Source organism: Nerophis lumbriciformis, linkage group LG32 (assembly GCF_033978685.3).
Source record: "Nerophis lumbriciformis linkage group LG32, RoL_Nlum_v2.1, whole genome shotgun sequence".
NCBI classification, from domain to species: domain Eukaryota; kingdom Metazoa; phylum Chordata; class Actinopteri; order Syngnathiformes; family Syngnathidae; genus Nerophis; species Nerophis lumbriciformis.
Genome location: NC_084579.2, coordinates 5,971,693 through 5,995,372, shown reverse-complemented (window position 1 = coordinate 5,995,372; position 23,680 = coordinate 5,971,693). Strand labels below are relative to the sequence as shown.

At 38.5% G+C, this 23,680-nt stretch overlaps 1 protein-coding gene across 5 annotated transcripts in view; it reads right to left on the bottom strand.

Moving 5' to 3' along the window:
- Positions 1 to 282: 282 nt before the first annotated feature.
- xpo7 (exportin 7) overlaps positions 283 to 23,680 on the bottom strand; it is a 78,701-nt gene continuing 55,303 nt past the window's right edge. For all 5 annotated transcript variants that reach the window (XM_072912070.1, XM_072912074.1, XM_072912073.1 and 2 more), the window contains 9 exons: positions 22,580 to 22,668; positions 22,391 to 22,498; positions 21,229 to 21,311; positions 20,936 to 21,150; positions 20,719 to 20,857; positions 10,728 to 10,885; positions 10,564 to 10,662; positions 10,355 to 10,482; positions 283 to 1,362 (listed from right to left, as the gene is read on the bottom strand). In XM_072912070.1, coding sequence (XP_072768171.1) covers positions 1,269 to 1,362; positions 10,355 to 10,482; positions 10,564 to 10,662; positions 10,728 to 10,885; positions 20,719 to 20,857; positions 20,936 to 21,150; positions 21,229 to 21,311; positions 22,391 to 22,498; positions 22,580 to 22,668 — 1,113 coding nt within the window. In that variant the 3' untranslated portion in view covers positions 283 to 1,268. The remainder of the gene's footprint in view (positions 1,363 to 10,354; positions 10,483 to 10,563; positions 10,663 to 10,727; positions 10,886 to 20,718; positions 20,858 to 20,935; positions 21,151 to 21,228; positions 21,312 to 22,390; positions 22,499 to 22,579; positions 22,669 to 23,680) is intronic.

Sequence of the window (23,680 nt, the reverse complement as noted above, 5' to 3'; positions counted from 1 at the left end):
TGCTTGGCAGCGGTGCTATAAATAGCCTCGCGCATGGCATTCGGAATGGCTCGATAGGAAGTTACGGGAAGCAGTGTCGATTGTCATTGTTGTTACGCGATTTCGTGAATAAAACTTAAAAAAAAAAAAAAAAATTTAATTAATGAAAAAACGTATTTATTATCACTGCAACCGTAACCCGGAATAGGTTGATGAAAACCGTACTAATTACGGGAAAACCGGAGTAGTTGGCAGGTATGAGGGAGGGGATGTGGGCGTGGTCGTGAAAGAGGAGGCGTGGCCTAGTAAAAATGATGAGGTTTATTTGCAGTCACAATGCTGACACTACACGAGCAGACTTCCAAACACATTCAGTCACAAACCAGGAAGTAAACACCCACCAGGCGGGAACCGCGCACCGTGAACGCCCGACGACCTTCCTGCCACTAGACCGACTTCCTCCAGGGGGCGCTAGTGTTGCCGTCACGGGGCATACACACACACACACACGCACACACGCACGCACCAAAAATGACCACAACCCGCTCCGAGGAATCCAGAAAGTAAAAACGGTGGAAGCAGCGCTCCGATCAGTCGAGACGCTCCACGGGTCCACAAAGCGCCATCAGGATCTTGTGAGAGGGTTTGGAAGTGAGCTGAGCTGCCCCCCCACTCCCCCCCCTCCCCCGGTGGCTTGGAGGACCGAGCCCGGACGTGAGGCGCTGGTAAAAGGGTCACTGAGAGCTACGGGAAGTAGCCGTGTGCCACGTCCAGGAAGTGAGGTCCTCCGAGGGCCACCTAAGACTGGCCGTTTTGGTTTTCTACTTCACTTTGAACCCGATGGCCAGGGACTGACTCCACCGGCGTGGACGCGTCCACTAAGTCCTACGCCGTAAAAAGCTCAATCACGCATCATAGAAACATTGTGGAAAATGTTACCAAACAAAATGTACACTTGTGTCCTTTTCTATACAAGGCAGGCAGAAGCAGATCACTACAGCGACCCTCGCCCCGGCCCCCGGCCCCCGGCCCCCGTGCTGCCACGTGCCACCCCCCCTCCCCTCCCCAATCTTCCTCGTGCAACCGAAGCTGACTGGCGTTAAAATAGATCTGTATATATTTATATATGCTCATATCAAAAAGGAGGGGGCGGGGTGGTGTGACACAGGTGCTTATTGGCTGAATATTATCAATGATCCCGTGGGGTGGGGGGCACGAGGCGGGGGTCGCACGGGGGCGGGGCCGTGGCACTCCATCTGCTGCTGGGTAGGACTCGGCCGCGTGGAATGTCAGCTCATCATGTCGTTGCTGTTGACGCCGTACGTAGAGTTCTTCATGCTGTCGTTGACCTCCCGCCGGAACACCGACAAGTTCTGAGTGAACCTGCGAGTGCAAAACATGGAGAGTTCAGTCACACACACAAATAATGTGGCGTTTAAACTGTTTTCTATCACTCCGTGTATGTTCGAGCAGGGGTTCAAACTCGGTTTCATTGAGGGCCACATTGCAGTTTTTGCTACTAAAAAAAAAAAAAGAAAATAAATAATCAATTTGTAAAATTGGCAGTGTTTTTAAAAAAAACATTTTTTACAGCATATTACTGTAAAAGGAAAAACTGTACCACTGTTTTTTGATGGCTAAAAACTGTAAAAATTTCCTTATTTTTTTTTTAACAGCATATACTGTAAATGAAAAACTGTACCACTGTTTTTACGGTTAATAAAAAAAGTTGCCAGAAACTTACTATACATTTTTTTTTTAACAGCATATTACTGTAAATTTATTTGAATAATGTAGTTTTTATTTGAATAATGTAGTTTTTTTGTCTTTCTTTCAGCATATTACTGTAAATGAAAAAGTTGCCAGAAACTTACTGTAAAAATGTAGGTTTGCAGCATATTACTGTAAATGGAAAAACTGTACCACTATTTTTTACGGTAAAAAAACTGCTGGCTTAATTGCTAGAAACTTACTGTAAAAATTTACTTTTTTTTTTTTTTTTTTTTTTTTTACAGCATATTACTGTAAAGGAAAAAAACTGTACCACTATTTTTTACGGTAAAAAAAAACCTGCCGGCTCAGTAGCCAGAAACTTATTTGAATAATGTAGGTTTTTTTTCCTTTCTTTCAGCATATTACTGTAAATGAAAAAGTTGCCAGAAACTTACTGTAAAAATGTAGTTTGTTGTTGTTTTTTTTACAGCATATTACTGTAAATGGAAAAACGGTACCACTGTTTTTTTACGGTTATAAACTGCTGGCTCAATTGCTAGAAACTTACTGTAAAAATTAACTTAAAAAAAAAATTTTTTTTACAGCATATTACTGTAAATGAAAAAACTGTACCACTGTTTTTTACGGTAAAAAAAAAACTACCGGCTCAGTAGCCAGAAACTTATTTGAATAATGTAGTTTTTTTGTCTTTCTTTCAGCATATTACTGTAAATGAAAAAGTTGCCAGAAACTTACTGTAAAAATGTAGGTTTGCAGCATATTACTGTAAATGGAAAAACTGTACCACTATTTTTTACGGTAAAAAAACTGCTGGCTTAATTGCTAGAAACTTACTGTAAAAATTTACTTTTTTTTTTTTTTTTTTTTTTTTTACAGCATATTACTGTAAAGGAAAAAAACTGTACCACTATTTTTTACGGTAAAAAAAAAACTGCCGGCTCAGTAGCCAGAAACTTATTTGAATAATGTAGGTTTTTTTTCCTTTCTTTCAGCATATTACTGTAAATGAAAAAGTTGCCAGAAACTTACTGTAAAAATGTAGTTTGTTGTTGGTTTTTTTACAGCATATTACTGTAAATGGAAAAACTGTACCACTGTTTTTTTACGGTTATAAACTGCTGGCTCAATTGCTAGAAACTTACTGTAAAAATTAACTTTAAAAAAAAAAATTTTTTACAGCATATTACTGTAAATGAAAAAACTGTACCACTGTTTTTTACGGTAAAAAAAAACCTACCGGCTCAGTAGCCAGAAACTTATTTGAATAATGTAGGTTTTTTGGGGTTTTTTTTTTACAGCATATTACTGTAAATGAAAAAGTTGCCAGAAACTTATTGTAAAAATGGTTTGTTGTTTTTTTTACGGCATATTACTGTAAATGGAAAAACTGTATCACTGTTTTTTACGGAAAAAAAAACCTTCCGGCTCAGTAGCCAGAAACTTATTTTAATGTAGGGTTGTTTTTTTTTACAGCATATTACTGTAAATGGAAAAACTGTACCACTGTTTTTTTTACAGTTAATAAAAAAAGTTGCCAGAAACTTAATATAATTTTTATTTTATTTTTTTTACACAGCATATTACTGTAAATGGAACCACTGTTTTTTGACGGTTAAAAACTGCTGGCTAAGTTGCTAAAAACTTACTGTACAAATTAACTATTATTTTTGTTTTGTTTTTTACAGCAAAATAATGTGGCGTATAAACTGTTTTCTATCACTCCGTGTATGTTCGAGCAGGGGTTCAAACTTGGTTTCATTGAGGGCCACATTGCAGTTTTTGCTACTAAAAAAAAAAGAGAAAATAAATAATTAATCTGTAAAATTGGCAGTGTTTTGAAAAAAAACATTTTTTTACAGCATATTACTGTAAAAGGAAAAACTGCACCACTGTTTTTTGATGGCTAAAAACTGCCGGCTCAGTTGCTAGAAACTTACTGTAAAAATTTCCCCCTTTTTTTTTTAAATTTTTTTTTTTACAGCATATACTGTATATGAAAAACTGTACCACTGTTTTTTACGGTTAATAAAAAAAGTTGCCAGAAACTTACTATACTTTTTTTTTTTTTTTACAGCATATTACTGTAAATGAAAAAACTATCACTGTTTTTTTACGGTTAAAAAACTGCCGGCTCAGTAGCCAGAAATTTATTTGAATAATGTAGGTTTTTTTTCCTTTCTTTCAGCATATTACTGTAAATGAAAAAGTTGCCAGAAACTTACTGTAAAAATGTAGGTTTGTTGTTGTTTTTTTTTTTACAGCATATTACTGTAAATGGAAAAACTGTACCACTGTTTTTTACGGTTAAAAACTGCTGGCTCAATTGCTAGAAACTTACTGTAAAAATTAACTTTTTTTTTTTTTTTTTACAGCATATTACTGTAAATGAAAAAACTGTACCACTGTTTTTTACGGTAAAAAAAAAAACCTGCCGGCTCAGTAGCCAGAAACTTGTTTGAATAATGTAGGTTTTTTTTGGGTTTTTTTACAGCATATTACTGTGAATGAAAAAGTTGCCAGAAACTTATTGTAAAAATGGTTTGTTGTTTTTTTTTTACAGCATATTACTGTAAATGAAAAAGTTGCCAGAAACTTATTGTAAAAATGGTTTGTTGTTTTTTTTACAGCATATTACTGTAAATGGAAAAACTGTACCACTGTTTTTTTACGGTTAAAAACTGCTGGCTCAATTGCTAGAAACTTACTGCAAAAAAATATATATATATAATTTTTTACAGCATATTACTGTAAATGGAAAAAACTGTACCACTGTTTTTTACGGTAAAAAAAACCTGCCGGCTCAGTAGCCAGAAACTTATTTGAATAATGTAGGTTTTTTTTGTTTTTTTTTACAGAATATTACTGTAAATGAAAAAGTTGCCAGAAACTTATTGTAAAAATGGTTTGTTATTTTTTTTTACAGCATATTACTGTAAATGAAAAAACTGTACCACTGTTTTTCATGGTAAAAAAACTGCCGGCTTAGTTGCTAGAAACTTACTGTAAACATGTAATTTTTTTACAGCATATTACTGTAAATGGAAAAACTGTATCACTGTTTTTACGGGGAAAAAAACTTCCGGCTCAGTAGCCAGAAACTTATTTTAATGTAGGGTTTTTTTGTGGGTTTTTTACAGCATATTACTGTAAATGGAAAAAATGTACCACTGTTTTCTTACAGTTAATAAAAAAAGTTGCCAGAAACTTAATATAATTTTTTTTTTTTTTTTTTTTTTACACAGCATATTACTGTAAATGGAACCACTGTTTTTTGACGGTTAAAAACTGCTGGCTAAGTTGCTAAAAACTTACTGTACAAATTAACTATTGTTTTTGTTGTTTTTTTTACAGCAAAATAATGTGGCGTATAAACTGTTTTTTATCACTCCGTGTATGTTCGAGCAGGGGTTCAAACTCGGTTTCATTAAAGGGCCACATTGCAGTTTTTGCTACTAAAAAAAAAGAGAAAATAATCAATCCGTCAAATTGGCAGTGTTTTTAAAAAAAAACATTTTTTACAGCATATTACTGTAAAAGGAAAAACTGCACCACTGTTTTTTGATGGCTAAAAACTGCTGGCTCAGTTGCTAGAAACTTACTGTAAAAATTTACTTTTTTTTTTTTTTTTTTTTACAGCATATTACTGTAAATGAAAAAACTATCACTGTTTTTTTACGGTTGAAAAACTGCCGGCTCAGTAGCCAGAAACTTATTTGAATAATGTAGGTTTTTTTTCTTTCTTTCAGCATGTTACTGTAAATGAAACTTACTGTAAAAATGTAGGTTTGTTGTTGTTTTTATTTTACAGCATATTACTGTTAAAACGGTTAAAAACTGCTGGCTCAGTTGCTAGAAACTTGCTGTAAGAATTAACTCTTTTATTTTTTTCTACAGCATATTACTGTAAATGAAAAAACTGTACCACTGTTTTTTACGGTAAAAAAAAAACCTGCCGGCTCAGTAGCCAGAAACTTGTTTGAATAATGTAGGTTTTTTTTGTTTTTTTTACAGCATATTACTGTAAATTAAAAAGTTGCCAGAAACTTATTGTAAAAATGGTTTGTTTGTTTTTTTACAGCATATTACTGTAAATGGAAAAACTGTACCACTGTTTTTTTACAGTTAAAAACTGATGGCTCAATTGCTAGAAACTTACTGTAAAAATTAACTTTTTTTTTTATTTTATTTTATTTTTTTTTACAGCATATTACTGTAAATGAAAAAACTATCACTGTTTTTTTACGGTTAAAAAACTGCCGGCTCAGTAGCCAGAAATTTATTTGAATAATGTAGGTTTTTTTTCCTTTCTTTCAGCATATTACTGTAAATGAAAAAGTTGCCAGAAACTTACTGTAAAAATGTAGGTTTGTTGTTGTTTTTTTTTTTACAGCATATTACTGTAAATGGAAAAACTGTACCACTGTTTTTTACGGTTAAAAACTGCTGGCTCAATTGCTAGAAACTTACTGTAAAAATTAACTTTTTTTTTTTTTTTTTACAGCATATTACTGTAAATGAAAAAACTGTACCACTGTTTTTTACGGTAAAAAAAAAAACCTGCCGGCTCAGTAGCCAGAAACTTGTTTGAATAATGTAGGTTTTTTTTTGTTTTTTTTACAGCATATTACTGTGAATGAAAAAGTTGCCAGAAACTTATTGTAAAAATGGTTTGTTGTTTTTTTTTTACAGCATATTACTGTAAATGAAAAAGTTGCCAGAAACTTATTGTAAAAATGGTTTGTTGTTTTTTTTACAGCATATTACTGTAAATGGAAAAACTGTACCACTGTTTTTTTACGGTTAAAAACTGCTGGCTCAATTGCTAGAAACTTACTGTAAAAAAAAATATATATATAATTTTTTACAGCATATTACTGTAAATGGAAAAAACTGTACCACTGTTTTTTACGGTAAAAAAAACCTGCCGGCTCAGTAGCCAGAAACTTATTTGAATAATGTAGGTTTTTTTTGTTTTTTTTTACAGAATATTACTGTAAATGAAAAAGTTGCCAGAAACTTATTGTAAAAATGGTTTGTTATTTTTTTTTACAGCATATTACTGTAAATGAAAAAACTGTACCACTGTTTTTCATGGTAAAAAAACTGCCGGCTTAGTTGCTAGAAACTTACTGTAAACATGTAATTTTTTTACAGCATATTACTGTAAATGGAAAAACTGTATCACTGTTTTTACGGGGAAAAAAACTTCCGGCTCAGTAGCCAGAAACTTATTTTAATGTAGGGTTTTTTTGTGGGTTTTTTACAGCATATTACTGTAAATGGAAAAAATGTACCACTGTTTTCTTACAGTTAATAAAAAAAGTTGCCAGAAACTTAATATAATTTTTTTTTTTTTTTTTTTTTACACAGCATATTACTGTAAATGGAACCACTGTTTTTTGACGGTTAAAAACTGCTGGCTAAGTTGCTAAAAACTTACTGTACAAATTAACTATTGTTTTTGTTGTTTTTTTTACAGCAAAATAATGTGGCGTATAAACTGTTTTTTATCACTCCGTGTATGTTCGAGCAGGGGTTCAAACTCGGTTTCATTAAAGGGCCACATTGCAGTTTTTGCTACTAAAAAAAAAGAGAAAATAATCAATCCGTCAAATTGGCAGTGTTTTTAAAAAAAAAACATTTTTTACAGCATATTACTGTAAAAGGAAAAACTGCACCACTGTTTTTTGATGGCTAAAAACTGCTGGCTCAGTTGCTAGAAACTTACTGTAAAAATTTACTTTTTTTTTTTTTTTTTTTTTTACAGCATATTACTGTAAATGAAAAAACTATCACTGTTTTTTTACGGTTGAAAAACTGCCGGCTCAGTAGCCAGAAACTTATTTGAATAATGTAGGTTTTTTTTCTTTCTTTCAGCATGTTACTGTAAATGAAACTTACTGTAAAAATGTAGGTTTGTTGTTGTTTTTATTTTACAGCATATTACTGTTAAAACGGTTAAAAACTGCTGGCTCAGTTGCTAGAAACTTGCTGTAAGAATTAACTCTTTTATTTTTTTCTACAGCATATTACTGTAAATGAAAAAACTGTACCACTGTTTTTTACGGTAAAAAAAAAACCTGCCGGCTCAGTAGCCAGAAACTTGTTTGAATAATGTAGGTTTTTTTTGTTTTTTTTACAGCATATTACTGTAAATTAAAAAGTTGCCAGAAACTTATTGTAAAAATGGTTTGTTTGTTTTTTTACAGCATATTACTGTAAATGGAAAAACTGTACCACTGTTTTTTTACAGTTAAAAACTGATGGCTCAATTGCTAGAAACTTACTGTAAAAATTAACTTTTTTTTTTATTTTTATTTTTTTTTTTTACAGCATATTACTGTAAATGAAAAAACTGTACCACTGTTTTTTACGGTAAAAAAAAAAACCTGCCAGCTCAGTAGCCAGAAACTTGTTTGAATAATGTAGTTTTTTTTTTTTTTTTTTACAGCATATTACTGTAAATTAAAAAGTTGCCAGAAACTTATTGTAAAAATGGTTTGTTGTTTTTTTTACAGCATATTACTGTAAATGGAAAAACTGTACCACTATTTTTTTACGGTTAAAAACTGCTGGCTCATTTGCTAGAAACTTACTGTAAAAATTTACTTTTTTTTTTTTTTTTTTTTACAGCATATTACTGTAAATGAAAAAACTGTACCACTGTTTTTTTTACGGTTAAAAACTGCTGGCTCATTTGCTAGAAACTTACTGTAAAAATTTACTTTTTTTTTTTTTTTACAGCATATTACTGTAAATGAAAAAACTGTACCACTGTTTTTTACGGTAAAAAAAAACCTGCCGGCTCAGTAGCCAGAAACTTATTTGAATAATGTAGGGTTTTTTTTGTTTTTTTTTACAGCATATTACTGTAAATGAAAAAGTTGCCAGAAACTTATTGTAAAAATGGTTTGTTGTTTTTTTTTTTTTACAGCATATTACTGTAAATGAAAAAACTGTACCACTGTTTTTCATGGTAAAAAAAACTGCCGGCTTAGTTGCTAGAAACTTATTTTAATGTAGGGTTTTGTTTTTTTGTTTTTTTTACATCATATTACTGTAAATGGAAAAACTGTACCACTGTTTTTTTTACAGTTACCGTAATAAAAAGAGTTGCCAGAAACTTAATATAATTTTTCTTTTTTTTTTACACAGCATATTACTGTAAATGGAAAAACTGTACCACTGTTTTTTTTACGGTTAAATATAACTTCCGGCTCAGTAGCCAGAAACGTATTCTAATGTACCGGTAGTTTTTTTTTTTTTTTTTTTTTTTTTTTACAGCATATGACTGTAAATGGAAAAACTGTACCACTGTTTTTTTACAGTTAATAAAAAAAGTTGCCAGAAACTTACTATAATTTTATTTTATTTTTTACACAGCATATTACTGTAAATGGAACCACTGTTTTTTGACGGTTAAAAACTGCTGGCTAAGTTGCTAGAAACTTACTGTACAAATTAACTATTGGTTTGTTTGTTTTCTTTACAGCATATTACTGTAAATTAAAAAACTGTACCACTGTTTTTGACAGTAAAAAACTGCCAGCTCAGTTGCCAGAAACTTTGTAAAAATGTATTTTTTTTTTTTTTTTACAGCATATTACTGTAAATGGAAAAACCGAACTACTGTTTTTTTAACGGTAAAATTTTGGCAATTCAGTTTACCGTAAAATAATAAAACTGTGTAGTTTTTACAGTGTATCACCTTACATGGAAAAACATTAATGCCATTTTTTTTATGGGGGAAAAAATTACAACTTATTTGGCAGAATTTTAACCCCCCAAAAAATCTATGGAACTGTTTTTCTAAATTACAGTATTGTGTTATTTGGCGACAAATAAAGTACGTTTTTACAAGTATCATTATCACTGGAGGACAAGGAATAGCTAAACATGCTTCACCACACACCGTATGGAGGATACAATAGCTCACCGGCGTCACTGCTAACATAAGATAGCGCTCTTGAATGTAAACATCCACTGTAATGATACCAAGTACAAGAGCGTATCTAGTCGATACTACTATGATTACATCTACATTTTTTATCGTCACAAAATCTTTTGTCCTTTAGAAAAAAATTGTGTATATTATGTTTATAAACTCAGGAAATACGTCCCTGGACACATGAGGACTTTGAATATGACCAATGTATGATCCTGCAACTACTTGGAATCAGATTAATACCTAAATGTGAGGTATCGTCCAAAACTAATGTAAAGTATCGAATAAGTGATTATTACATTTTAACAGAAGTGTAGATAGAACATGTTAAAAGAGAAAATAAGCAGATATTAACAGTAAATTAACAAGTGGATTAGTAATACATTTTTACAGTTTGTCCCTCATAATGTTGACAAAATAATAGAATGATAAATGACAATATGTTACTGCATACATCAGCAGACTAATTAGAAGCCTTTGTTTGTTTACTTACTACTAAAAGACAAGTTGTCTAGTATGTTCACTATTTTATTTAAGGACTACATTACAATAATAAACATATGTTTAATGTACCCTAAGATGTTTTGTTATAATAAAGCCAATTATGCCTTTTTGTGGTCCCCTTTATTTAGAAATGTATGGAAATACATTTTGGTACCGGTACCAAAATATTGGTATTGGGACAACACTAGTTACCTGTCTCTGTTCTTGGTCAGGAGGTTGCGTTCAATTCCTTCCATGAGGTTCTCAAAACACAAGTGCATGGCCTGCTGCTTCTCTGGAGGCTGGCTGTTGACGATGCTGTTCCTCAGGTCGGCAAAGTACTGCCAACCAAGCACACTTTTAAGTACCGGTATCACCAGGCGTGTGTGTGTGTGTGTGTGTGTGTGTGTGTGATCATTCACCTTCTCGTTGAGGAGGATGAGGCCTAAGAGGGGTCGGGACATGGACCACTGGTTTCTGCAGTCCTCAAAGATGATGATGTTCAGGACCGTGGACAGCATCTGCGCGACCATCACTCGTTAAAGAAAGAAGGAGGAGAAGAATGGCGGGCACCGAGGTGGGTCACCTGTTGGATCATCTCAGGGTGCTGCTGCATGATGTGCAGGAAGCGGTCGTCCGTGGCCATGGGTGTGGGGCGCTTCTTGGTGGAGCGAGACAACTGCTTGAACAGGTAGGTGACGATGTGGTCCAGACTGGAGCAGCAGCCCGTGCACACCATTGTGTCTGCAACACACACACACACACTGATAACACACAATGTTTTCCATACTTCTCAATCTTCCTTTAGAGAGTTTGGTGCTTATAAGTCTGTAAGCAAGAATGCATTTGTCCATTTATGTCATTTTTGTTAAACCTTTGTACAAGTTTAAAACAATCCCAATGCTAATTCTCTTTAGCCTGACAATGGGCACGGCCATTGTATGTTAGCATTAAGCTAGCGGCACAGAAGTCAAACTTTATCCTGTATGGTTGTATTGCTTTTTTCACTTTATACCAAACTGTGTTGTTGATTTAAAATGATTCCCACATGTTTGTGCACTTCATGGGTATATCAATGTACCGTATTTTCCGCACTATTAGCCGCACCTAAAAACCACAAATTTACTCAAAAGCTGACAGTGCGGCTTATAACCCGGTGCGCTTTATATATGGATTAATATTAAGATTCATTTTCATAAAGTTTCGGTCTCGCAACTACGGTAAACAGCCGCCATCTTTTTTCCCCGTAGAAGAGGAAGTGCTTCTTCTTCTACGCAAGCAACCGCCAAGGTAAGCACCCGCCCCCATAGAACAGGAAGCGCTTCTTCTTCTACTGTAAGCAACCACCCGCCCGCGTAGAAGAAGAAGAAGCGCGCGGATATTACGTTTCATTTCCTTTGTGTGTTTACATCTGTAAAGACCACAAAATGGCTCCTACTAAGTGACAGGTTTCCGGTTCATGAAAAGACGCAATCTCTCCATCCGCACACGGACTACTATTTCACAGCAACTGCCTAAAGACTTTCAAGAAAAGCTGGCTACTTTCCGTGCATATTGTAAAAACAAGATAGCTGAAAAAAAGATCCGGCCAGAGAACATTATCAACATGGACGAGGTTCCACTGACTTTTGATATTCCTGTGAACCGCACTGTGGATACAACGGGAGCACGTACGGTGAATATTCGCACCACAGGGAATGAGAAGTCATCCTTCACTGTGGTTCTAGCTTGCCATGCTAATGGCCAGAAACTTCCACCCATGGTGATATTCAAAAGGAAGACCTTGCCAAAAGAGACCTTTCCAGCCGGCGTCATCATAAAAGCTAACTCGAAGGGATGGATGGATGAAGAAAAGATGAGCGAGTGGTTAAGGTAAGTTTACGCGAAGAGGCCGGGTGGCTTTTTTCACGCAGCTCCGTCCACGTTGATATACGACTCCATGCGCGCCCACATCACGCTGGTTTTTAATATATTATTAAAGTTTGACTGACCTATCTGACTGTTTTTTTGACATTCCTTTAGCGCAGTTAGATGCAGCTTATAACACGGGGCGGCTTATAGGTGGACAAAGTTTTGAAATATGCCGTTCATTGAAGGCGCGGCTTATAACCCAGGGCGCCTTATGGTGCGGAAAATTCGGTACTTTCCTTTCTGTGTTTAGTTTTACCTTAACTTTATTGTGGACACTATAAATAAACTACTTAAAGTGTTTTTTTCCATCTCTAATTTAAAAAGGACTCTTTATCTGCCAAACTAAATTCCAACATTTAAAGAAGGCATAATAATAAATATAATTAAACCAGGGGTAAACAAAGAAAACAATTGATAAAAGAGCAAAACTATAAAAGAGAAAACACATGTTGATACTAATAAGATTTGTCTTTGAATATTTGTATACATTTTTTAGCCTTTTTAAATAAAAATACATGCATCTGACCAGTAGGGTTGTCCCGGTACCAAAATGTATTTCGATACTTTTCTAAATAAAGGGGACCATAAAAATCGGCATTATTGTCTTTATTTTAACAAAAAATCTTAGGGTAAATTAAACATATGTGTAACTGTTGCTACTAATAATTATTATAAATTGTTTTATTTCTCTAAAAACAGAATAATAAGTTAAGTTCATAAAAGGGAATTCAAATCAAAATGCATAAAAGTTCATAAGAAGGCTATATTTAAGTTACTATGGTTAAAAATGTAATTTCATGCCTTTTTGTTAAGTTTGTGGCATACTTTTATTTTGAAGTGTCTCGTTTGGTCTGTCGTCTAATGTAAGGAAGCTACTTCCGGGTATGAGTAAACATTTTTCATGCCATGTGAAGGCAGAAAGAGAGAAACTGACTGTCCCAAAGACTAAAAAGTGTCACTAGGACTCTAAGTGTTTGGGCTATAAGAGCCTGAAGACCACAATTTCCTCCTAAAAGAAGCATGCAGGCCAACGAGGTATTTGTTTGTCACTTCTGTTTGTATTTACTTCGGTAAAATGTTCGATCCACATGCTGTGCATGTTGTTATTTTTACGTTTATAACGTGCTTTATTTTATTTCAGTTTTCACGGTGAATTTGAAGGGAAAGAAGCCTTCAAATAAATCAGTTCAAGAAAGCCATTGTGTCTGTGCTATTTGGAGGGAGTTACAATATGTTTATTATTGCTGTTTTGTCCGCTCTTTTAGCTCTTATTTCCAAAATTGTGTACACTATTGAATTGGGTTCTTATGGCCGCTTATGTGTACACTTATACTGCCATCTGGTGGTGTCAGAAGAGTATAACACACAAAGGAATTTGGGGGAAAAAAGTGTAAAAATAAGAATTAGCATGTCACTACACATGAAGTATACGTTTGTGTACTTATGGGCTAAATACATCATATCAAAAGATGATTCTTAGTTTTTATTCTAATTAGGGTCCAATAAGCCCAAATAGCAAAGAGAAATTAAAAAAAGCATGTAAACAAACAGCTTGGGCCTTAAGAGGATAAATAAAATAGTGAACATACGGGACAACTTTTCATTTATTAGTAAGTAATAGAGATGCGCGGTTTGCGGACACAACCGCGGAGTCCGCGGATTATCCGCGGATCGGGCGGATGAAATTTAAAAAAATAAGATTTTATCCGCTCGCGGGTCGGGTCGGGCGGATTAATTAGATTTTTTTTTTTTTTTTTTTTTTTGCGGGTGGCAGTTAAACCAATTCGGAAATATATATACATAGTTAAATGTTGTTACCCACATACGAAAAACGAGCAGGCACCTGCAGCATATGCCACAACAGAAGAAAAAAAAAAAAAAGAGATGGACACTTTTACGGAGCGGAGAAGGGACGCCTCGCCGGGGTCCGGGACCGAGGCCCCTTCCCCCGAGAGGGCCCCACCGGGAGCCGTAGCTGAGGCGATCCGCGAGAAGGGCCCGACGCACGTCCAGGGTCACTACCGCGCCCACCGCACCGACACCCCGCCTCGTCCGCTTTCGCCACGGCCGGCGTCACGCGCAGCAGGTAAGCAGCTTACCTGCCCGCCACCCCCGTGGCCGGGGGCTCGTAACATGGGTCACTCCGCGCGCTCCGCCCGCGCAGCTTACCTGCTTGCCACCCCTGTTGCCGGGGGCGCGTAACAGGGGTCACTCTGCGCGCAGTGCGCTCACGAAAGGGGTGGGGCTCACCCTGGTTGATATAGACAGCAGGACGGTGGCCATGGAAGTCGGAACCCGCTAAGGGAGTGTGTAACAACCCACCTGCCGAATCAACTAGCCCTGAAAATGGATGGCGCTGGAGCGTGGGCCCATACCTGGCCGTCGCCGGCAGCGAGATGCGCTTGGAGGTGCGCTCAGCGCGGCTCCCATATGATTGCGCACTGGTGTGCGTCTGGGTCGTGACAGCGTGGCACGCGCAAGTCTGTGCTGCGTTGGATCAGTCTCCTTTCTTTAACAGGCAAAAGCTTTATAACCTCACCATACCTGCCAACTTTTAAATCAGAAAAACCTAGTAGCCAGGGTCCAAGGGCCGCAGGCCCCGGTAGGTCCAGGACAAAGTCCTGGTGGAGGGTTCAGGGCTTCGCCCCCCGACGCAAAATGATTATTAGCATTCAGACAGGTTAAAATGTTGCTAAAACCATCACTTTTCTATCAGTCACAGTGACTTTTCAAAACAAAAATATTACAGCAAAAATCATATGGGTTGATTGACATGTTTATTCTGTAAGCTAACTTCAATAGTTTGAAATTATTTTGACAGTTAATGCCAGTTATCCTGTCAACCTTTCACAAGACTTCAATTTGTTAATTGAAAGTATAAATAGTATAAACACTTTTAACAGTATGTCGTGCTGTGAAATACAGCCGACAGGATGGCGCACCAAACACGAAGCAAGGCCATGCTGCAGGAGAACAAAGGACTTCTTTCATTTAAGGTTTGTGATAAACCATCAAACTCATTCGTTAAAAGGACTCTATAGTAATATAAAGCGAATTTTTCTGGACATTATCATGCAAGAAAAGTTTATTTTTGGGATCGCGATCACCGCGTAATGATTTTTAAAGGTTGCATTACATTATTAACTGTCCCATGTGATCAGCCAGTGCGATTGGAAGTCCATGCTCAATTATTGCCTCCGTAAATAAAACTTCGGCATTTATCACATCCAAAGAATCTGTTTGGGCGACGAAAAACGTTGAAAGTTTTCCACTTGTATCGCTAGCAACGGCATTAGACTTGTGTTTTTTTGTCCCAACGTGGTCTTTTACATCACTAATTCCTCCGTGTCCGATCGAAAAATCTTGTCTGCACAAGGTGCAATTCGCGTAGTTTTCACCCTTTTTTTTTTTTTTTTATTAATATTAGATATATAACAACGGGCGGATGGCGGGCGGGTGCAGTTCTGATCAAACGTTACATCGGGTGGATGGCGGATGGTTGACGACTTTCTGCCGCGGTTGCGGATGAAATAAATTGCCTATCCGCGCATCTCTAGTACCGGTAAGTAAACAAACAAAGGCTCCTAATTTAGCTGCTGACGTATGTAGTAAAATATTGTGTCATTTATCATTCTATTATTTCGTCTACATTAATAAGGACAAGTGGTAGAAAATGAATTATTAATCTACTTGTTTATTTACTGTTAATATCTGCTTATTTTCCGTTTCAACATGTTCTATCTACACTTATGTTAAAATGTAATAATCACTTATTCTTCTGTTGTTGAGTTTATAAACAATATACATAAAAAGAAAACGAAAAAAGATTTTGTGATGCTAAAAAATATCAATGTAATCATAGTAGTATCGACTAGATACGCTCCTGTACTTGGTATTATTACAGTGGATGTCAGGTGTAGATCCACCCATGGCGTTTGTTTACATTGTGACGGCGGTGAGCTGTTGTATCCTCCTAAAAAAAAATGGGCCAATTGAATAGGGAAAATTGACCAATTGAATGGGTACGCAACCTTTATAATGGCGGATATTGCCAGAAGGACGCGCCAAACTGCGAGATTACCTCCTCTGGTAGCTCTGCCATCCTTCACGTAGCTCAGTGCTTAACGTCTCATTTTGTCCACACACTTGTCTACTTTAACCCTGGCTAAAAAGTTTTTTCGTCCAATGTTTGGTTTTGGCTGGATGGCCATCAGAAGGAGGCGAGCGCCATTGGCCTTCCTCCATTAAAGCGGATCCATCCATCTTCTTCCGCTTATCAGAGGTCGGGTCGCGGGGGCAGCAGCCTAAGCAGGGAAACCCAGACTTCCCTCTCCCCAGCTCCTCCCGGGGGATCCCGAGGCGTTCCCAAGGCCAGCCGGGAGCGATAGTCTTTCCAACGTGTCCTGGGTCTTCCCTGTGGCCTCCTACCGGTCGGACGTGCCCGAAACATCTCTCTAGGGAGGCGTTCGGGTGGCATCCTGACCAGATGCCCGAACCACCTCATTTGTCTCCTCTCCATGTGGAGGAGCAGCGGCTTTACTTTGAGCTCCCCCCGGATGGCAGAGCTTCTCACCCTATCTCTAAGGAGCCCCGCCACCTGGCGGAGGAAACTCATTTCGGCCGCTTGTACCCGTGATCTTGTCCTTTCGGTCATAACCCAAAGCTCATGACCATAGGTGAGGATGGGAACGTAGATCGACCGGTAAATCGAGAGCTTTGCCTTCCGGCTCAGCTCCTTCTTCACCACAACGGATCGATACAGCGTCCGCATTACTGAAGACGCCGCACCGATTCGCCTGTCGATCTCACGATCCACTCTTCCCTCACTCGTGAACAAGACTCCGAGGTACTTGAACTCCTCCACTTGGGGCAAGATCTCCTCCCCAAACCCGGAGATGGCACTCCACCCTTTTCCGGGCGAGAACCATGGACTCGGACTTGGAGGTGCTGATTCTCATCCCAGTCGATTCACACTCGGCTGCGAACCGATCCAGTGAGAGCTGAAGATCCTGGCCAGATGAAGCCATAAGGCCCACATTATCTGCAAAAAGCAGAGACCTAATCCTGCAGCCACTAAACCAGATACCCTCAACGCCTTGACTGCGCCTAGAAATTCTGTCCATAAAGGTTATGAACAGAATCGGTGACAAAGGGCAGCCTTGGCGGAGTCCAACCCTCACTGGAAACGTGTCCGACTTACTACCGGCAATGCGGACCAAGCTCTGACACTGATCATACAGGGAGCAAACCGCCACAATAAGACAGTCCGTTACTCCATACTCTCTGAGCACTCCCCACAGGACTTCCCGGGGTACATGGTCGAATGCCTTCTCCAAGTCCACAAAGCACATGTAGACTGGTAGGGCAAACTCCCATGCACCCTCAAGGACCCTGCCTTCTCTCATTAAAGCGGATGGCGTCCACTCTAATTTACTAGAGCGTGGAAGCCCCGAAAACGTGCTTTTTTTTTTTTTTCAACAACCTGTCCTCACGGCCTCATCTTTTATCCCACTGTCATGTGTTTCACTGAAAACGTTGACACACACGTCCTCTCTCAGAGAATGTCACTTTAATGGAGGACATGTGTCCCATTTCGCTTCTGTTGGCCTTCAAAGCCAAGAGAGTCAGCTAAATCTCTCATTGACTCCAATGTTAATGTCGGTGCGAAAAAACAACAATTCTTATTTTCCCTACTTGCTTTAACTCGGCCATTTCTCCACTTATCGGAAATCAAAGAACACCGGAATGTTCCTCAAAGCCTTGAGGCGCTCACGTTTTTTTACGAAAAGTCGTTATTTCAAGCTTAGAGGTGACAGAGCTTTCGCCGTTGCTGCTCCCAAGCTCTGGAACGACCTACCCCTGAGTGTTAGACAAGCCTCCTCTCTTCCTGTTTTTAAATCTCTCTTAAAAACATACTTTTATTCCATGGCTTTTAACACTGAGTGATATCCATCCTGCAATGGCGCCCCATAATACACCTGCTGTGAACCTGTTTTTATGTTTTTATTTATTCTATTTTAATTATTTATTTTTTATCGTGTTCTGTTTGTGTTGTGTTGTGTTTGCTCGGTACTCGTTTAATCTTTTAACCTGTTCATTGTACAGCACTTTGGCTACCCCTGTGGTAAATTTTAAATGTGCTTTATAAATAAAGTTGATTTGATTTGATTTGATCTCGAAGTGTTAGACTACAATCAGACATTGTTTTTCAACAAATCCTACATCTCACACTATTATGTTAGATCCACTATGGACTGGACTCTCACACTATTATGTTAGATCCACTATGGACTGGACTCTCACTAGTATGTTAGATCCACAATGGACTGGACTCTCACACTATTATGTTAGATCCACTATGGACTGGACTCTCACTATTATTTTTAATCCACTATGGACTGGACTCTCACACTATTATGTTAGATCCACTATGGACTGGACTCTCACTAGTATGTTAGATCCACAATGGACTGGACTCTCACACTATTATGTTAGATCCACTATGGACTGGACTCTCACACTATTATGTTAGAAACACTATGGACTGGACTCTCACACTATTATGTTAGAAACACTATGGACTGGACTCTCACACTATTATGTTAGAAACACTATGAACTGGACTTTCACAATATCATGCTAGACCCACTCGACGTCCATTGCATCCGGTCTCCCCTAGGGTGGGTGGGTGGGGGGGTTACCCACATTTGCGGTCCTCTCCAAGGTTTCTCAAAGTCATTCACATTGACATCCCACTGGGTTGTGAGTTTTTCCTTGCCCTTATGTGGGCTCCGAACCGAGGATGTCGTTGTGGCTTGTGCAGCCCTTTGAGACACTTGTGATTTAGGGCTATATAAATAAACATTGACTGACTGACTGACTACATAAACTGCTGTAATGGTGGCAGGTTCATCTAATTACGTGACGTCCTTTGAAGTCACGTGACAGCCCCTCCCCTCAGGTATCTGAGTCCGGTGTTTGTACAGGGCTGGAAGGTTGTGAGTTCAAACCCCGGCCGAGTCATACCAAAGACTACAAAAATGGGACCCATTGCCTCCCTGCTTGGCACTCAGCATCAAGGGTTGAAATTAGGGATGTCCCGATCCGATATTTGGATCGGCTGCCGATATTTGCCAAAAATTGCGTATCGGCAAGGCATGGGAAAATGCCGATCCAGATCCAGTTTTAAAAAAAACTCTGGTCCGTGTTTTCCAACGCACCGATTTCAATAATACATTCCACTTTTCTGCTGCTCCGTAATTTCCGTTCCGCATTTTCCAGCACACCTTCAACACATCCACAATTCTCACGCAGTTGCTTTTAGCTGCTGGCATTACACGACAGGCTCTTCTCACACTTTCCCGTGTCTCCCTCTCACAGACAGACAAGCGCACCTTCTTACACACGTCACATACTGTCACGTCATACGTCACATACTTTCACGTCATACGTCACATACTGTCACGTCATACGTCACATACGTATACGTCCTCTCCCAGCAGAGAGGTAGCAGCATGGCTAACGTTAGCTGTGATGCTAGCGCAGCCGTGCGAGCAACGCTCCCTCTAAGGTGCTCGCATATCAAACTCTTTTGGCTGTCTTTTTGACACTTACATCCGGCGCCCCCCTCCACACCCTGAATTATAAATAATGTAAATAATTCAATGTGATTATCTTGTGTGATGACTGTATTATGATGATAGTATATATCTGATAGTATATATCTGTATCATGAATCAATTTAAGTGGACCCCGACTTAAACAAGTTGAAAAACTTATTCGGGTGTTACAATTTAGTGGTCAATTGTACGGAATATGTACTTCACTGTGCAACCTACTAATAAAAGTCTCAATCAATCCATCAAAACACATAGAATCATCATACTGCTGTGATTATATGCATCAAGTGTTCATTCAAGGCTAAGGCAAAATATCCAGATATATATTGTGTATCGCAATATGGCCTTAAAATATCGCAATATTAAAAAAAGGCCATATCGCCCAGCCCTAGTTCAATGATGCCATTTCTGTTTGTCATGTATAATTTTGTCTATTTTGTGTTTATCCTTGAATAAACAGGTCAGTTTCTTGTTACCAACCATTGTGTATTATTCAAACTCCCCTAATTCAGCTGGCTAGTTGTTATCAAGAGTACTAAAACCCTTTTCAACATGATTCTGACAACTAAGTAGGCTAAATAACTTTAAACTTTAATACACGCTCGGATAGGCCAGTATCGGTATCGGATCGGAAATGCAAAAACAATATCGGTATCGGATCGGAAGTGCAAAACCCTGGATCGGGACATCCCTAGTTGAAATTGGGGGTTAAATCACCAAATGATTCCAGAGCGTGGCGCACACTGCTGCTCACTGCTCCCCTCACCTCCCAGGGGGTGAACATGGGGATGGGTCAAATGCAAAGGACAAACACCTAGTGTGTGTGTGTATGAGAGAATCGTTGGGACTTTAACTTTAGTGTAAAATGTTTTCCAATGAGATGGATATGTGACCACACAAAGCGGCCAATGACAAGGTTAGTAAGGTCTGCAACGTACTTGCAAAGTTCAACTAAAGCATTAAAATGACGCCATGTTTGCCAAGTCAACGGATGACGCTGAAGGCGTGGCTGTTTGCAAGTGAGACGAGACAAAAAGAGGCAGTTACCAAGCGCGGTGAGGCCCTCTGATATGGACGACAGGATGTACATGACCATGTGAGGCTCCAGGCTGGCGATAAAGTTCATGTGGTCCTGGGTCAGAACCTCCAACAGGGAGTAGAAGGACTGGCTGAGTTTGGGATAGTCCTGTGGGGGCGCAGCATTTGAAAAAGGTAAGCGACTCAGCGGCGCTACGTGACACTTGAGATGTGAGGCGACACGCACCAGCAGGTCGCTGTGAGGGATAGACAGCAGCAGCTTGATGAAGGTCTGTAAGGCGTTGTCCAGGGCGTCGTCGCCGTAGAGACGGAACACGCCGAAGTTGACGTAGTTCCCGCTGAGCACCGCCTTCAGCATGGCGAAGCACACGCTGACCCCCTTCAGCTTCACGCTGTACACCTGGTCCTTCGGGACGTCGCCCAGCGTCAGGATGCGATTGCCTGTCGGACACACAAGTCCAAACCTGTAAATGAACCTGCTCTGTTTGAGCTTTCCGACAAGGTGGAAGCGCAGGTCACCGTAGGTTGTGATCATCTTGCTGGTTTCTCGGAAAAGCAGGATGCCGTTTGGCGACGACACGTCGAACTGGAGCCGCTGAGATCTGCAACATTTAAGACAATAATAATAATTTTACAAAAATGTTGTTTTGAAGGGGGAATAGCAAATTCCTGTTGATTTTTGCTGGGGGTTGTCAATTTATGAAATGTAGGTCTAAGTGAGACCTACATTGAGGTTTCATGTCTCTCCGACCTTCCCAGTGGGAGTTACAGGCAGTTTTGTCATTTTTTTCTTCCGAGGAGCAGTTTTTTCCTCAATTTTATTAAAAAATTGCTCTAGAGCGCAATTTTTAAATTTGGGGTTAGGTTTTTTTATTAGATCGCAATTTCTGCTAGTCCTGATGTGTGTGTTCAGTTCGGTGAGTTTTGAAGCATGTTAAGGGGGTCAAATTACAGCTCAAAGAGGCAAAAGTGACTGTTTTTAGTACATTTTTGTCTTGAAGGGGGAATTGCCAACTTCCTGTTGATTTTTGCCCGAGGAAATTAATTAATGAAAAGTAGGGCTAAGTGAGCTCTACATAGAGGTTTTTGTTTCATGTCTCTACAACATTCGTACTCGGAGTTATAAGCAGTTTTCTTTCTAGGGGGCGCTAGAACGCAATTTTGAGTTTTGGGGTTCGTTTTTTTTAATTAAAAGACAATTTTCGCAGGTCCTGATGTGTGGGTCAAATATGGTGAGTTTTGAAGCATGTTAAGTGGGTCAAATTAGTGCTCAAAGAGGCGGCGGAATAATAATAAAACCTTAGAAAAACAATAGGTCCTTATGTCCCATTGCAAAAGGACTCCCGTTGGGATTCCTTTTACAATGGGCCATGCGGGCCCTAATAATAATAGATTTTATTTGTAAAAAGCACTTTCCATTGAGCAAACAACCTCAAAGTGCTACAGTGTATTAAAACAATAAATAAAAATAAAAACTAGAACGAGCACGCATATATCTAAAAAAAGGCTTTTCTAAAAAGAAAGGTTTTTAAGCCTTTTTTAAAAGCATCCACAGTCTGTGGTGCCCTCAGGTGGTTCGTGAGGGCAATCCACAGACTGGGAGCGACGGAGCAGAAAGCCTGGTCTCGGGACAAAAAGACTGCACCCCCCCCTCTCCTCGTGCGCTTTGTGCACGCCTTACCTGTTGTGAACCAGCTCAGCCATGAGTTTGAGCACAGGCGTGGTGCATGCCGGGTCGTGGTACCACAGCTCGATGGCCCGCTGCAGGATGGGCATGTAGGCTGGGTATCTGCGGATCTGAATCAAGGAAAGCTGCACACTCGACAAGAACGTGGAACTCAAAGCAGGGCTACGGCGGCTGCAAGGATACATCCAGTCAAAGAGCATCATGAAGCTGGTCTTGGCATTAAAGGCGAACGCGATACCTCGTAAATCGCGCACCAAACCCACCAAAGTTCTCTGAAAATAAAAGAAAAGAAAAAAAAGAGGTTGCGTCTTAGACCACATTCTGGACACAAGAGTGTTGGCGCGTGTGGAAACAAAGACCCTCCAGAAACTTCTCAACCTTGAAGCTATGTGTCTGTCTTTAAAAGCACCAATTGTTCCAAATATGTATTTCAACACTGAGTGGTACACAAGTGTCCTGTTGGACAAAAAAACATGTATTTTATCAAAAGAAATTGTATCCTTTTTTACAAGTGATCCCCTTCCATTTTTCTTATGTAGAGAGTCTGCTGGGAAAAATGGCGGGTTCATAAAGGAAACAATCCACTCATGGTGGTGTTTTCAATTTTATGTGCCAGAAAAAAGAGACGATATTTTGCAGCAGATAATATGGATGAACTCTAATATTGTAATAGATGGAAAGCCTTTCTTTTGGAAAAATATGTTTGAAAGAGGAATCATTTTTGTCAATGATATTATCAATGAGAATGGTAAGATTATGAAGTATGAAGAATTTACAACTATGTATGGTGATGCTTGCTCAAGCTTTTTATTTACCGTAATCAACTAACTGGAGTCATTGGGAAAAGATGGAAACAAATAATTAATTATGGAACTACTAAATTATTACAGTTTGTAAATCTCTAATAAGAAATTCAAGTTGGCAAAAAGGAACTAAAATAAATAGAAAAATATATAAGTTGTATTTAATAAAGAAATCTTTGAAGGCTGCCCCATACAACACATTTGGAAAATGGGAGGACTTTTTTGACTGCCCGTTGCCGTGGGATGCCATATTCAAACTAATCTATAAAACTACTATTGATGTGCAAAATCGTTATTTTCAAATTAAAATTATTTATAACTTCTTACCCACGGGGAAAATGTTAAAATTATGGAATATGACAGAGTCAGATGACTGCCGATTTTGTTGTCAGGAGTCTGAATCCACCCTGCATTTGTTTTGGTATTGTCATATTGTGTCTTCCTTTTGGGTGGAAGTTGAAAAAATGTGTTTAAGGATTGG